Consider the following 15,922-nt stretch of genomic DNA (forward strand, 5'->3'; position numbering starts at 1 on the left):
TTTGCTTTTCTCTGGTTGTCTATATTCATAACACAGAAGTGCAAAAATAAGGAGAGATTAAACAGTGTTGTGCTATTTATTATTTGTCTTAATGCAGTTTAGTTTTGTTTTAATGCATGCATAAAAATATACCTTTAATGTGTTAAGGAGTGGAATTTAAAACAATATTGGTTTTACAGGGGAAAAAAAGGCATGTATTTAGAAAAGGATTAATGCATAAAGTAGCAGACGATGAGAGGTCAGTCAGCATGATGCCCGAATCCTCAGGAGGTGCAGGGCAGGATACTGACAACTGACACTTTCTCTCCTTTACATCTTCTATGTCCTGCTTCACATTCGCTCATGGTTTGTGGGGCTGCAGTCACATCTTCTCCAACACGGACACACACATTTAATCCGGAGGTCGAGCAATCTGCAGAGGCCTTACAGCGACAGTCATTGGTTTGATCTGAGAGAGCAGCATAAGGAAAAACCTCATCAATGACTAAAAATTGCAAGAAGTGTAGAATGTTGTGGTTTTTGTTTTGTGGATTTGCATGTTCCTACCATCACAGATCTCCCACATGTGACAGCCAGTGCAGCCTGTTGTGTTTCTCTGTGGCCACATGCAGGTGCTGTCTTCTGCTATCGCGTGGTTCTTCCCCAGACACTGCAGCACGTGCATTTTGCAAACATTCAGAAGGACTGAATTTCTTCTGGTTGCAGCTGTGGCACACAACGCCAAAGATGAACTGGTGACAACAAAAACACGAAAATCAATTAAATCAACCAATTTTTTCATTGCCAGAGGTCACATTAATGAATCACTGATTAGCAGAGCATACCTGCACTCAAAAGGCATTTTGCAAACACATTTTCCTCTGACAAGCTTCTCCCACTGTTTGCATTGCACTAGGGGAGCAATGTGTGGCAAAGCTGTCGTCATGACTGTGGGATACATAAAAGTCAGTCTTCAGGTTGGTAAACTGATATAAAACAGTTAAAGATGACAATAAATGAAAAGTAGGACACAATATACTGCTGCCACATCCTCCCATAACATCCAGTAGATTATTTATATGAACCCTGCAGTATAATTTACCTTCGCTGCACCTGATGTTTGCTGGGTCTGGTGAAAATTGCAGACTGGGGTTACAAATAATTGTTGATTCTCCTAGTAGCTGTCTACCTTCTGGACAGGACAAGGTAACTGAATCCCCGATGCCAATGACCTTTTTTGAAAAACTGGCTATGACATCATCCGCGAGGGAATCAATCTTGCAAGCTGAAACTGCAAGGAAAGTTTACCAGAGTGACACTGTAATTCACCGTGATTACAACATATGCTATATTTTGGCTGTGAGTACTCACTTGTGCACAGCCCAGGGCCATCAGACCAGGTTTGATCAGCAGCACATTCCAGGGTGTTCGCACCAGCAAGATAGAAACCATCAGTGCAGGAGTACTGAACTTTACTCCCCACAAGGTAAATGTCTTTAGGGTCCTGTGAAGAATGTGGGGATCAAAAGATGATTACGTTCCATTTCACAGGTTGGATTTGTGTGCAGAAATCTGTTAAAAATGACTGAAGTTACGACACTGAAATATGAATAACTAAAGTATCTCAGTGCCATTGAGGCAGAGCTTTGCTTTTTAACTTTATAGAAAGTGTGCTTTAAGAGGCTACAATCTTTGGTTCACCATATTACATAATTTTTCACAATAAAACCTTGGTAAATTTAGCTTACTGTTATAAAGACAACGTAGATCATACGAGGAGCAACAGTGCAGAAAAGTTGAGATAAGTGTAACAAAAAAATTATTGAATGTTTACAAAAATGAGCTTAACAATATCCAATACAGCAAATTCCCTGTGTGGCTTCATTTTTTACCAGGATGTAGCCATTGATTAGAGCTGGAGGGGCTCCGCACTTCTGACTTGCCGGGAGAGTTTGATCAAAGCACTGAGGCTCCATGGTTCTGTAGAAAATAGTTAAAAATAACATGTTGTATAGCTGCATATTGATGAAAATCAGCGTGAAACTTCCTCTGACTGAAAATTCAATGCAATGACCGACGGTGCGTAAATGTTACGATATTCAAGCGGCACAATTAAACTTCAGCTCGCTCTGACTTTAAGTATTGCAGCTCTTGATCTTCACAGTCGGACGTCTCGGTTGGTTCTCCAGTGCAGTGCTGTCCACCGTTCAGAGGGGACGGTTTCGAGCAGGAGCGACTTCGTGACCTCCGACCTCCAGAGCACAATGACCAGGCAGACCAACAGGACCAGCCACCGTGGATCACTCCTTAAAGAAACACGAAGGAAGACAGGAATATGATAGATATAAATCACACTCAGAACATCTATCCACCACCTCTACATGAACCTACTTTGGTTTTTGCTGAAAGTTAGGTTATACTAACCTATATATAACTACATACACTACCAGTCAAGAGTTTTGAACACACCTTCTCATTCAATGCTTTAGATTAATACTAAAGATTAACACTTTTTTTGTTTACAACATAATTCCATATGTATTCTTTTATAGTTTTGATGTCTTTAGTATTAATCTATAATTTACAAAATAATTAAATAAAAACCACTGAATGACAAGGGGTGTCCAAATTTTTGACTGGTAGTGTAGGTCTGTATATCATAAAACCTATATATAAGTATACTAATATAACTAAGTATAATTATAATAAATTTATACTAACGAATTATATCATTTTTAATTTTTAAATCTAATTTTAATTATACTATTTCAACTACCGCATGGTTGTCACTACTATTGTGCAGTTGTTGCTACCGTTCACAGTCCAACTCCCCCAATGGACGAATATAGTTTTTTCAATTGAATTTAATTATACAAGTCTTAAAGAAGTCCAGTCAGGGTAATGTTATAGCCAGCAGATGGCTAGTTTAGTTTAGCACAAAATCTGAAAAAGTACCAACCTGAAGCTCTGAAACTGAAAAATTAATATATTGTACATACAGCATAGATATAAAAATGGAAAATGTGATTTTTTGATTTTATAGGAGGTCATGTGCTGAGTATTTCATGACTGGACTCCCTGGATTTTCCTCTAGTGGCCTGGAAACCTTGCTTTAATCAGTTAAGAATTACACTGCAATGTGCCACTTAAAGACTTTCTCTTATACAGATTACACAAACCAGATAAAACATTTTAATTAGTGAGTTGACTGACTGCAGGCATAAAGACCCTGCGTGAAAAGCAACACCCACCCGGTTGACCTTCCGCCTCAGTTCCCTGCTCACAGGCCAGTCCTGACGTGCCAGGCTTGCAGATACATTTGCACTGATCTCCATCCATGATAGCCATGCCGTTGTTTTTGCAGGGCTGGCAGTGACACGCATCGCTCTCTGCGAGGTACTGCTCTATGGCCCTGCGAAGGTAGAGCCTCTTCACTCCGGCACACTGAACCTCCTTCACCAGCTCTGACAGCGGCCGCAGCTGCAAAACCAACAGCTGGAGTCAAAGAGTTGAACTGGAGGCTTCATAAAATACCAACAAAATGCATTTAAAGCAAATCTAACATATTATTCATGCTTTTAAAGTTCAAAAAGCTTATTTTACTCTTCTCTTCACCTTCTGTTTTGTGACTTCTGGACATGATCTAACAGACTCAGTCCAGTTTGAGTACATCTCCCAGTTCTTTTGTGGCTCATTGAGCTGCATGGTTTTCAGTGCTGCAATGTGTGAGCTGCTGCCTCCTTCCACATCCACTCGTTTCACAGCATTGTTCCTGCTACTACCTGTTTTTAAAAAACAAACAAAAAAAAAACATTTGCAGAGATGATGGATGACGAACATTTAGTTTTACAAGCACTCTTATATGAATAATTAACATCCAGTTTATACCTGAGGATGATGAGGAATGATGTTGACCACTTCTACAGTCCACTCTTGTAATGGGGAATATAAGAATCCAGCGTTGAGTCTTCTCACACTCATTATATCGTTGGCTTTCACTGACTTAAAAACAAAGAAAAAACAAAAGTCAGAGCTTGAAACTAATGGCAACATTTAGGCAGGGCTTTATGAAGTTTTATTTTTATCTACCTAATGTTTTGTTTACTATTAGAAGCCTACTAATAAATCTAATATAGTTACAGCTAACTACAGCATACAGTTTTATTGACTTACTGTAAACATTCAGTTGTGCATTTAACAATTTAGGAATTTTGATACACTTCTCATTTCTACAGACATGAAAAAAATCGATTAATGTTTTTGCTCGAGATGAATTTGAGATGAGTTGTATCTGTTCAAACAGATGTTTTAAAAAACAGAATCACATTAGTTTTGGAGAACACACTTGTTTTTATGAAATATATTTCAGAGCTTGAAATGAATTAGGTCAATTTGACATGCACTGTTCACTCAGACATATTTTTTAAGTTTCTTCCTGTTATGTAATTAATTTTATATCAGCAGTGAATGACTAATATCATGTGGGAATATTAAATATTATTTAGGAAGATAGAATTTCTTGTTGTTTCATGAAAACATGAGCTAAAAGGCACGATAAAAAACATGACACACTGTATATTTGTCTGTTATTAAACTGTTCATGATTTATGAAACCTTACCCATCCGTTTTTCAGTTTCTTCATCAAATGTAGCAACGACTTTAAACGAACCTCCAAGGCTTCCCTCAGACAGGTAGTGAGTTCCAAACCTTTCCAAGACCTTCCTGTAGGCGGCGTAGTCATACACAGATGGGAGCTTGGCCAATGCCTTCCACAGCTCCTCAGATATTGGGAGGTACTGAGGAGAGTTGCTCTGGAACTGAGCTACCTGTATGTCATTCTTCAAAACCAAAATCTTGTGGGTCTGTAAAGGGGAACAAAATCATGATTTAAATATTTGCAATGTTCTGCTTTTAATGTCTAAAAACAAGATGAATTTGTTTCTACACACCTGAGTCCTGTCATTTGTCTCATGGAAGTCATAGTTGCGATATCCTGTTGTGGTCCCGGACACAGTCTGCCTGTTGACAATGTCCTTGGCATAGTGCCACTTACTGGTGAACATCTCATCACTGAAGTCATTCTGAGCTTTAACCTGAGAACAGCAAAAGTTAAAAATCCCCCAGATGGAGGAAAAATACCTTCACATGTCAATAAAATAAAATAAATGTGGACAAAGTGGCACTATAATGTGACTGTAAGTGTTTAAAGGTACCCTATGGAATTTTTGCCCACTAGCGGCATTGTAAGGTCGCATTTCGAAGACAATGTTTTAACAATCCAGCACCATGTGACTGCATTCACCAGATTATGGACATCACTGATTCATAAGCATAAGTATTAAATATTTAGAAACGAACTATTATGATCAAATTGAATATATGAATCATTGTAAACTTGGTATGTAAAGTATTGTTAAATTCCCTAATCCTGGCAAAAAAGCAAAAGTAACACACAGTGGTGCTTAAAATGTCAAGACAGTGTTTCCAGATCACATATTAATACTAAGTGGGAATAGATCCAAGGTGTAAATGTAGCAACGAGTTCTGTCTTTGTTTCTTTTCTCTTTGACAGCAATGATTAATTTAGTTTGGTTTCATTTTTAGTAGTGGAGGTTAGTGGTGGATGTCCATTTGATAGCACTAATGGTAGGAATGCAACAGTAAAAGAGCAAAAGGCAGCGAGTTGATGCGACCAATGTGTGACCCAGTAGGTCGATTGTTATTGTCAGTCTTCAAGGATGATGGAAAATGCTGGATATAAAGCACAACAATGTGTATGAACAATAAAAACTCCACAGGGTACTTTTACAGAAATAAATAGAGAGGTACAGACCAAAAAGGTGTACTGGAGAGTACTGAGGGGCAGTCGATAGAAAGTGTCATGGTTATCACTAAAGGTGCGGCGACACTGGCCCCCAAAGCTCTTTGTATTGATGACACTGGCTCTCCTCTTTCCTGACACCACATCAAACCTGCAGAAACAATAAAATATATCAAACATATGCACTTTAATTGGATGGTACACACATATAAAGAGGTTTATGTCAAGATTTGTTACTTACCCAAGTCCTATGAGTTTAATGTTAGGCGGGGGAGCTGTTACTGTACATATAATGGAGTTTCTATTTTCACAAACATGTTCATCATGTCCATCTTCCTCACAGTCGTGATCCCCGTTACACACCAGAGACTGGCTAACACACTTCCCTGGGGATCCAAAGACAGGCAGATACGTTAGTGGTTGTTTCATTTGATTCTGTGTGATTAAGGAAGTGATGAGAGTTTCATTTCTAACCTGATCGACAGCGAAACCTGTTTCCACACCCGTCCTCTAAAGGGCAACCTTGTGTGGTTTCACAGGACCTGGTCTCAGTCCGCCCCCCGCTGCAGGGATTCCCACCAAACTGAGCATAGACATCCATGGCTCGACTTCTAGTCTGTCACACACCACAACATCCATCCGTCCATTAGCTATACACCACTTAATCCTCATTAAGGTTGCTGGGGAGCTGGAGCCTATCCCAGCCCAGGCTGGTACACGAACCATGGATCTTCTATAGCTATAAGACAACAGAGTTAACCACCAAGCCAATTTGCAGCCCACACCACAACATTGCAAAGAAATATGACAAAATAACACTAATAAGCTAATACATGTTAAAATATTTGAATCAATGCCAAAATAAACAGAATCCTGAGCATTTCTGATGGCAAAACATGAATATAATCATTTTTTCACAAACAGCTTTTTGTATTTACAATAAAAGTATTGGTTTTATTTCAAAATGATATGTGTCACCAAGTTTTATAGGTGAGAAACAAATTCCAAACCTGTAGTTTGGTGCAGGCATCACACTCTGACCAGCTACCATAAGGCCCCCACTGACAATGAACCCTCTGGTGACAAAACCTAGTAATTCAATAAATGAAAACAAATAAATTTTGTGAAAGCAAGTAATCACAATATATGCGTGCTGCTAATGGTGAAAGAGCAAAGCAAAAATAGATTTACCCTTTTGTAGTGAACAGGAAGAGCAGCCATGGCAAGACTCCTGCACAGATTTGTGCAATATTCTGAGAAGAGAAGAGAAGAGAAGAGAAGAGAAGAGAAGAGAAGAGAAGAGAAGAGAAGAGAAGAGAAGAGAAGAGAAGAGAAGAGAAGAGAAGAGAAGAGAAGAGAAGAGAAGAGAAGAGAAGAGAAGAGAAGAGAAGAGAAGAGAAGAGAAGAGAAGAGAAGAGAAGAGAAGAGAAGAGAAGAGAAGAGAAGAGAAGAGAAGAGAAGAGAAGAGAAGAGAAGAGAAGAGAAGAGAAGAGAAGAGAAGAGAAGAGAAGAGAAGAGAAGAGAAGAGAAGAGAAGAGAAGAGAAGAGAAGAGAAGAGAAGAGAAGAGAAGAGAAGAGAAGAGAAGAGAAGAGAAGAGAAGAGAAGAGAAGAGAAGAGAAGAGAAGAGAAGAGAAGAGAAGAGAAGAGAAGAGAAGAGAAGAGAAGAGAAGAGAAGAGAAGAGAAAAGAAAACTGCATGGTAACTAATTCTGATGCAACTAAGACAGAATAAATACAAAAACACTTTCTCACTGAAATCAGAAAATAACTATACTGCACTACATATGACATGTTATGCATAAATTAGTATTTTCCCTGTTAGTAAGTGCAAAATCTACTTGCCTTCATGGTGATCGAAGTGCAGCAAACAGAATTATAAGCAGGCTTTGCAAACGGATGATGTTAAGTTAGGGAGGGAAAACGTTGGAAGGACATCCCATAAATTTCTCTGGGTTCCATGTGGAAAATAAAATGATGTGTGTACGTGTGTGTGTGTGTGTGTGTGTGTGTGCGTGTGTGTGCGTGTGTGTTTATGCTTTGAAAGTTGTGAAATATTTTTGTAGCACCTCCTGCCAAAACGCTCCTCCATAAAGTCATTCTGAAACTAAAAGTTAAGATCCCTCTTGGAGAGAAACTCACCAGACAACATTCTGACCTTTTTCACAGCACAACATTTCCACACGTTTTTGCAGGAAAAAGCACAGCTGCTGCTGGTTCATGCCAAAGAATTAGTAAAGATGGGACATGATCCGGTCAGTGTAATACCTAGTTGGAATGCAGCCATTATTTTTTAGTTACACTCATGTTTGACAAGTTAAAATGTCTGCTGTGAGAAAGGACTGTTCCTAATCAAGGTGAAACTTTCCAGTTTGGGACCTTAAACTCTCAGTGTCGTCTGGATGTTTGGCAGGTTTGCATGTTGCTGTCCGCATCAAGAATAACTTTAACTTTCAAGCTCTTATCCTGATCACAAGAAGTAGGGGACTTCCAGTATATTCTTGGAGACTTTGAACTTTGAAGTGAAGCCTGTTTCCATATTTATGTGGATAAAAAAATAGCTTGTATCTGCAGAATTCAGCTACATCTGTCTTTTTATATGTACAAATGCCCCAGAATAAGAGAGTAATTGAAAAGTGCTATTTCTGGTTCATAAAACTGCCAAACCTTACTGAAATCGGTGTGGCTTGTATCTCCCTAACATCTCATTAAACATGTAAAACAGTTACAGGATAATACTTCTTCATATGTAGCTTTGCAACATTCTCAGCGCAGTCTTATTCAGTTACACATAGCTCTAATGGTTTGGGTCCGTGTATATTTTGGCAATTGGATTTTCCGTTCTGAAATGGATATTGAAAAACCAAAAACAAGTGGTTATTTCATTTTCGTTTTAGCATACAAAAATTAATATTGAAATACAGGGCGTTTTTCCCTTTCATGATCAAAAAGGGATATACGAATTTTTTAAAATGCTTTGATTTTCATTTTATATTGAGAATAACAAAAAAAAGTAAAATCAGTAAGAGCCAGAAACGGAAAAAGGTCCGTTTTTTCATTTTCTGAGACCGGAACTGGTCATCAGCATGTGTGGAGCCAAACACAACAAGATTCTCTGAGGGCGGAGCCAGAGAGCAGCGATTGGTCAGACCATAGAGCTACAGAGGAGACAGCGTGCTAGCGTATCTAGTCTTCTATCTGTAGCTGTGGTCGGCTCGTCTGGTAGCATCTCTGGTTGCTGTTGATCTTGTTTTTGGAGTAAAACACGGTAAGAAGATAAATACTTCTAATCAGTAGTGTCGTTTTGTTGTACGTTAAGTCAGCGACTTGTGAAGACTTGTGTTTTGTCGTGTTTGAGCAGTTGGTCCGGACGCGTTAGATAGCTAAGCGGCTAAGTTAGCTAGCGGGCTAATCAACACAGGTGGCTAACTTACCGCTGAACACCTGTTAGTTGCTGCCTCAGCTGTCCGTCATTATTAGGCTGAACTTCTCAACCTGTATTTCTCTGCTGTGTATTTTAGCTTTTAAAAAAACTTGTTTTACTTTAAGGTTAACTGAAACCCGTTCAGCTGCACTGAAGTTTAACATTCAGCTGGTTTGAATTAAACCATGCTTAACTTAACATTGTGCAACATTACCTCTCTGAATCTCCATAATTTCATTAAATTCCTTCTCTCTTTCACTGCTCAAGTTCCATCCAGTATATAAAGTGACATTAATAGTGAATAAACTAACAACCAGCCATTGTATTTATTTATTATTGCATGTATTTGTAGTAAAAGATGAGATGAAACGTCCTACTTTCGGATCTAGAACTGCACAAGCCGTTCATTTTCAGTCACCTGACGAGTTAAACTCCCCTTTTTATGTGAGGTTGAAGCAGAAAGTCTGAGTTAACAAAGTTCTTTATAATTTGCGATACCTGCTATCTCTGACTGAGGCTTTAGTTTTTGTTGAGCCGATTTACATGTAGAAATTTTGTTCAGGAAGATTTCTCAGTAGCTCAGAGGACAGGCTGCTTTTTACACAACCTTGAAAGAGAATGTTTGTCAACGCTTTCAGCAGAATTTAGAAACACAACACTTCCTAAACAGATATTTTGAGGCTGTGAGGTTGAACGTTTGAGAGTATATCAGTGTGTTTGTTTGTGGTCTTTCTGTTTCTAGGTGGAAGCTGAATTAGTGAGGATGACTCCTGCTCCTGTCATCTCTAAGCTCCTCACACATCTTTACCTGCACATGAGGAAAATCACTCCTGTAGAATGCAGGTATGTTTGTCATTATTATAAAAAGATGTTGCCTGGTGACCTGTCAGAAACCCATTATACAGAGTCAGCCAAAATAATGTTTACACACATCAGGAAAAGAAAAACTTGCATAAATAGTTCAATACCAAATTTAATCAGACATCACAAGATTAGTAAAAGTTATCTTTGGCCTCTACAATTACAAGAGGTGCTCAAAGTGGTGGCCACTGGCTTCCAGACATTTCTGTTGTGTTGTAGACGTCAATTGTTGATTCTCCATTCATGAGGGTAGCGCCATCTGTTGGGAAAACATCATACAACAGGACACAGAGTTATCGTGATTTGATCAAACTTAGAAAGAGGAATCTATATGTATAGAAGTACTTCTACAAATGAAATATTTATAAAAGTTTTTCTTTTCCTGATGTGTGTATACATTATTTTAGCTGACTCTGACTCTGAGAACTTAATGAGAACAAAACTGTCATTTAATTGTTGCTCTGAAAGCTTCTTTAGTGAAAACTGGCTGGTGTTCTGCTTTGAAACAAACTGCTGTTGAGGTCTGTGTTTTTAGGTTTAACCCCACAGTTTCTGAATGAACTGATTGGGTTTTTTTTTCCTGATCAATGTGGACGTTATAATTGATGGTAACATTTACTGATCATATAATCTGCATGACAATATAACAGTATAACATTCTGACCACCTGACTAATACTGTGTTGGTCCCTTTATGCTGCTAAAACTCCTCTGACCCAGTGGTTCATCAGAACCTCTGGGGATGTCCTGTGGATTCTGTGGGTCCTGTGGGTTGCAGGGTGGGTCCTACCTAGACCAGGCTGATCCTGGACCATCCCACAGATGATCAATCAGATCTGGATGTGGGGAGTGTGGAACCCAGGTGAACAGCTTAGCTCTGTCGTGTTCCTCGGACCACTCCTGAGTAGTTTTAATTTGTCCTGCTGAGGGAGGCAGCTGGCATCAAGGACTGTTGTTGCCATGGGGACTAGGAGGTTGTTTGTCCTGCAGTTTTTAGGTGGTGGTACATGTCAAACATCCACATGAACATCAAGGTTTCCAAGCAGAACGTTGCATTAGAACAGTGGTTCTCAAATTTTTTCTGTCGGGCCCCCCTTCGGAGGACAAAAAACTTTCGTGCCCCCCCCAATAACTTTGTGTGTGTGTGTATATACACACACACACACACACACACACACACACACACACACACACACACACACACACACACACATATATATATGAAACTGTGAAAACATGAATATGCAGGGCTGTGTTATTTTATCTGATTCCATTTTGTTGTTTTTCACAGTAAAGATCAGGGGTGTCAAACTCATTTTAGTCCAGGGGCCACATAAACCCCAATCTGATCTCCAGTGGGCCCGACCAGTAAAATCACAGCATAATAACCTATAAATAACCACAGCTCCAACTGTTCCCCTTTGTTTTAGTTAAAAAAAAGTACATTCTGAAAATGTTCACATTTAATGAACTAACTTTTTACAAAATATTATGAACCTGAAATTTCTTAAGGAAAACAAGTTCAATTTCAACAGTAGCCTATTATGCCTGAGTTCATCATTTACACATGCATGGTAACTGCCAGATAACAGTTTATCTACAAAAACACAAAACATTCAGTCACAGGTATCTGGAACTGAACAATCTAGTATTTTACTTCATGATCAGAACAACTTGTCAAGTTCTATAAATTATTTAAAATTTACAGTTTTACAAATTTACAATTTACAGTTAATGTTGTTGTAATTTTTATCATTTGTAAAGTCGTCCTGCGGGCCGAAATGGACCGTCTGGTGGGCCGGTTTTGGCCCACAGGCCGTATGTTTGACATTGCTGGTAAAAATAATCGGAGCAGATGAGCCGAGTACATGATGTGATCAAGTACGCTGGTGTTCCGACTGCACATTAACGATGCGTTCTCCCGTTCTCAGGAGTCTGTACTTCGGAGTCTCAACCGCCAGTGCATATACCATAGATATATATAGAAGATCATTATTATTAATATTTTTTTTATATCTATGGCATATACAGTCTATGGGCCAGCACAATTTCAGTATTGTTGTACGCCGCGAAAAACAGGCCGACGTTACAACAATAGTTCAGCTAATTAGTTCCGTGTTGAAGGACCTTTTCCTCCCGGTCGCCTGCGCCCCCCCGACATGCCTCTGCGCCCCCCTAGGGGGGCGCGCCCCACTATTTGAGAAACACTGCATTAGAACAAGATGGTGGATGTTGTTCTCTTCAGCTGTCAGTGGTCAGAATGTTGTGGCTGATCATTGGATCTGTCTGCCTTTACTCTGACATCCAGAGTTACACAAAAGTGTAGTATGTGTGCAGTGCAGAAGACATTTACTTTATTGTATGCAGTTTTTTTGTTTTTTTAAGGAGAGCATTTTTTTTATCCACCTGAAGAAGACCTAATCTTTCCCTTCAAAGGATAGTTAATAATTACTACAGCTTCCATAGTGGTCCCATCAGAGAAAATCATATCCATATACAGATTTTTATTAATTCCAGGGCTGGTTCAGTAAAGATTATAATTATAACTACATCAGATAATTCTTTGTCACAGTTGGAGTTTTGCAGCCTGAGAGATGGTTGAGAAGGTTTCAGTTCTTGTTTTAGCAAATATGTTATAATAGAAGACCTTTATTGTCATTGTACATGAAATTATCTGCAAACCAGCAAAGTGCATCAGTCTGAGGTATCTAAAAATAAATAAGTAAAGAAAAATGCTTCTAAAGCCAATAATAAACAGAATATTTTGAGGAAATATTGTAAAAAGGAAAGAAAGGCTCCATTCTCACTCCTCTCACGATAAACTGTCATTAAAATTGACTTTAAATTTAGCTTCAACATGAGATAAAAATATTTACTTTCATTACTGATATTGTCAAGTTTTAATAAAGTTCATGCTACTTTTATAAAATGATGAAAGTGAATAAATTGTATTTCTGTGATCTGTGTTTGATTTCTGTCTTTTCTCCTGTAATCCAGATGTTCAGAGGGAGATGATGCCACATCTGGTCCAGCTGATGGAAGGTCTTGAAGTTCTCTGACTGGCCTCGACTGAAGATGGTCCTCTCACTGGATTTAAGGTTCAGATGCTCAGTAATAAACTCCACCAATGAGCCAACAGGGAAGCTTTAGGTTTATTAAATGTTGCTCTGAAGGTATCGCTGTTTTTCTTTGTGAATGCAATGTGCTCCAACTGAAACTTGAATTAGAACTTAGAAGTAAATCCTTCCATCTGAAAGGGTTTACTTGCATTAAAACCTCATAACATTCAAATTTTTATTCCAGTCTTGGTTGGAAATAGAATCTCTGTATTGATTCAGGTAAAAACTGAACTTCACAGCATGTTGGAGCAAAACAACCAGATGAAAACTGTGATGGTGTTGGATTGTCAGACCGTAATGTTGCAGCTCAAAGCAGCTTTTCTAGCTCAGTTCATTCTGAGATTCAGCTATGAATCAACACAGCAGATGGTGATCCATGCTGTGGAAGTCTCACATCTCCTGATTTAATGGAGCTGCTTTACACTTTTTACACTGTTTATTCACCAACACTTTATTTTATGAAAGTCCCATCTAGTTTTTATGAGGAATGTGATGTTTTAATTTCTCTGTGAATAACTGCAGTCTAATGTAACAGCTGGAATTGCAACATCTGTCCTGATATTGATCATGAAGTATTGATCAGAATACTTATGGTTAGCAGTCGTCCCTGAAGTTTTACATTAAAATCTTTACTTGTGTTGTGAACTTTAGTAAGAAGCAAAAACTTTAGCGTTGCCATGGACACGAGTGTTAAATTCTGTCCAAAATTTATGACTCTGCACTACAATATTATTTATTATTTAAATGTACATCATTATTACAATATTTAGGGTCAGACCTTACAGTATTGAGATTAAGAAATCAAATATTCTTTAAAATGTAATTACACTGAACTCATTTGGATATATTTAAGTGAGACTACAGTATTGTAGTAAATCTATCTAAATCAAAATTTTAATAATTTTCATGCCAAACATTTACTGGACTGATTTAAACATTAAAAGCACTCCTTTCTAATCCTCTGCTGTACGTTCAAACCTGAGGCCTTAAATCAAAACACAAGTATCTGATTGAAGGAACTTCTGCAGAGTCCTGGTTCCAGAACATGATGATAGAATTATAGACAAACTTTAACAAAAGCTTCCTGAGAGTTTACAGGTTTTTATGTTAGATTTCTTTAGTAATTTAATGAGTTATCAGCAAAAATCAAGTGTTCATTTGATGAACTTCATTTCCTAAAACATCCAGAATTGGAGCTCATATCTTTGGCAGCTGGAAAGTTTCTGCTCCTTCAAAGTTCACAACACAATGAATGAATTCCTAAAACACTCTCAATGCTGGAGAGCGTTTGTGATGCTGAAGCAGTGATCAGTTTTTCTGTTTCTTCTCTGGAGATGCACAATGAGGGACGTCTGCAACGACTGAGAAAGAGTCTCACCACATCCTGACATGAGGAAAAAGACTTTTTTGAAGACTACAATGAGAAAAACTATCAGACAGCAGACGGCTGCATTCAAGGTGAGCTCTGAACATTTGATCTGGAACAGGAATTCAATAACGGCAGCATGAGCTTCATTTCAGTCTGTAGCTGCTGAATTCATGGATGAATCATCTGGCACTAGAGAGGAAGACCATCAAACATCCACGTCAGCTGATGGAGGTCCAAGAGTCTCACCCAACAAACAACCTACAGAGTGAAGACCTCGAATCTGATTGGACGGCCTCCTATTCAGCCACGTGTGAACAAATGCCTCTAAGCTGATTTGTTTTCTAAAATAAATCTAGTTTGAGTCCTAATCTATGCCTGTGTGCAATGTTCCCTCTAATTTTTCCTGAGTGTGAGCAAACACACAAACTCCCTGAGCGTCCCTTGGACCACTGTGAGCAACATCAGACGTGTGAACTGTGGTCACACCAGCATCACATCCATTCAAGTTACATGGTTTATTAAAAGAATCAAATTACAGCATTTACATTTCTGTTAAAACACTTTGTCAACAGGAGCCAGTTGAAGGCTGCAGTGATTTTAGTGACACTACAATGTATAAGAGTGAAGTTATTGAATATTTGTCTCTCTTTACTGTTGCAGTGGTTTTGCAAATTGCAGACGGACCCTGTTCACTCCATAGACACCAGTGTTATTCCTGTACCTTGAAAGACAGCTACTTTTGATAAAACTGGGCTTGTAGCACATTGTCTGCCTTGCAACAATGGGAAAGAGGCACCGTTTATGTTTTGACAACCTATATCTAATGAGTTATTGATGCTGGAAGTCTGAATCTGTGAATATCTTTCCAACTTTACTGAACTTGGGGCCACTACCACCTAAGGAGTGATATATTTAATTTTGAAAAAAACATTTAGACATACTTAAAGCTTTAAGTGCTTTATTAACACAGAACTAAAAATTTTGTATTGTTTTATTATCACAGGTTCTGTCTGAAAAGCGGTGGCATCATTTTAAACAGTGAAATCAAACTAACAAAATGTAATGACCAACCAGTGAGCAATACTGGATTCTGCAAAAACAACTTTTTTAAAAAATCTAAATCTTAACACAGTTAATGTATTAACTTATTTATGTGTGTATGCATGTATTTATTGATTTATTTAATACTGTTAACATATCAGAGTTCTGAGTGAATTTTTCTTAAGATAGGCAAAGGCCATTTATTGATTACATATAGGCTATTAAATGTTTATTGAAAACTAAAAAGCATTTTAAAAAAAAACAACTTAGGCATTTATTGAGTCACTAAAATACTGTAGAGTACAGACCAC

The 15,922-nt window shown here is 38.3% G+C and overlaps 1 protein-coding gene and 1 long non-coding RNA gene across 3 annotated transcripts; one reads left to right on the forward strand and one right to left on the reverse strand.

Annotated features, from left to right (window-relative positions):
• Nucleotides 1-62: 62 nt before the first annotated feature.
• Nucleotides 63-7,729, reverse strand: c7a (complement component 7a). The gene is made up of 18 exons (XM_023282450.3): nt 7,644-7,729; nt 6,993-7,054; nt 6,812-6,890; nt 6,276-6,417; nt 6,043-6,187; nt 5,814-5,952; nt 4,930-5,073; nt 4,599-4,842; nt 3,868-3,981; nt 3,595-3,761; nt 3,231-3,459; nt 2,114-2,285; nt 1,872-1,959; nt 1,351-1,483; nt 1,082-1,270; nt 825-927; nt 547-731; nt 63-448 (listed from the first exon to the last, which is right to left on the reverse strand). The coding sequence occupies exons 1-18, from the start codon at nt 7,647-7,649 to the stop codon at nt 264-266; spliced, it is 2,526 nt and encodes an 841-aa protein (XP_023138218.3). The 5' UTR covers nt 7,650-7,729; the 3' UTR covers nt 63-263.
• A 1,209-nt stretch (nt 7,730-8,938) lies between these two features.
• Nucleotides 8,939-14,938, forward strand: LOC129349075 (uncharacterized). 2 transcript variants are annotated; one of them, XR_008601922.1, is made up of 4 exons: nt 8,939-9,066; nt 9,965-10,065; nt 13,080-13,180; nt 14,536-14,938. It is a non-coding gene; the product is annotated as an uncharacterized LOC129349075 (long non-coding RNA). The 2 variants fall into 2 exon arrangements; XR_008601921.1 differs by having other exon boundaries at nt 13,080-14,938.
• The last annotated feature ends 984 nt before the right edge of the window (nt 14,939-15,922 follow it).

Source organism: Amphiprion ocellaris, chromosome 6, assembly GCF_022539595.1.
Source record: "Amphiprion ocellaris isolate individual 3 ecotype Okinawa chromosome 6, ASM2253959v1, whole genome shotgun sequence".
Classification (NCBI taxonomy): Eukaryota; Metazoa; Chordata; class Actinopteri; family Pomacentridae; genus Amphiprion; species Amphiprion ocellaris.

Excerpts from the sequence above, each read along its gene's own strand:
- c7a (XM_023282450.3), bottom strand. Across the intron at positions 6,418-6,811 it reads ATGCCTGCACCAAACTACAG|ACTAGAAGTCGAGCCATGGA; the intron begins GTTTGGAATTTG and ends GGTGTGTGACAG. Across the intron at positions 1,271-1,350 it reads TGGCCCTGGGCTGTGCACAA|TTTCAGCTTGCAAGATTGAT; the intron begins GTGAGTACTCAC and ends CTTTCCTTGCAG.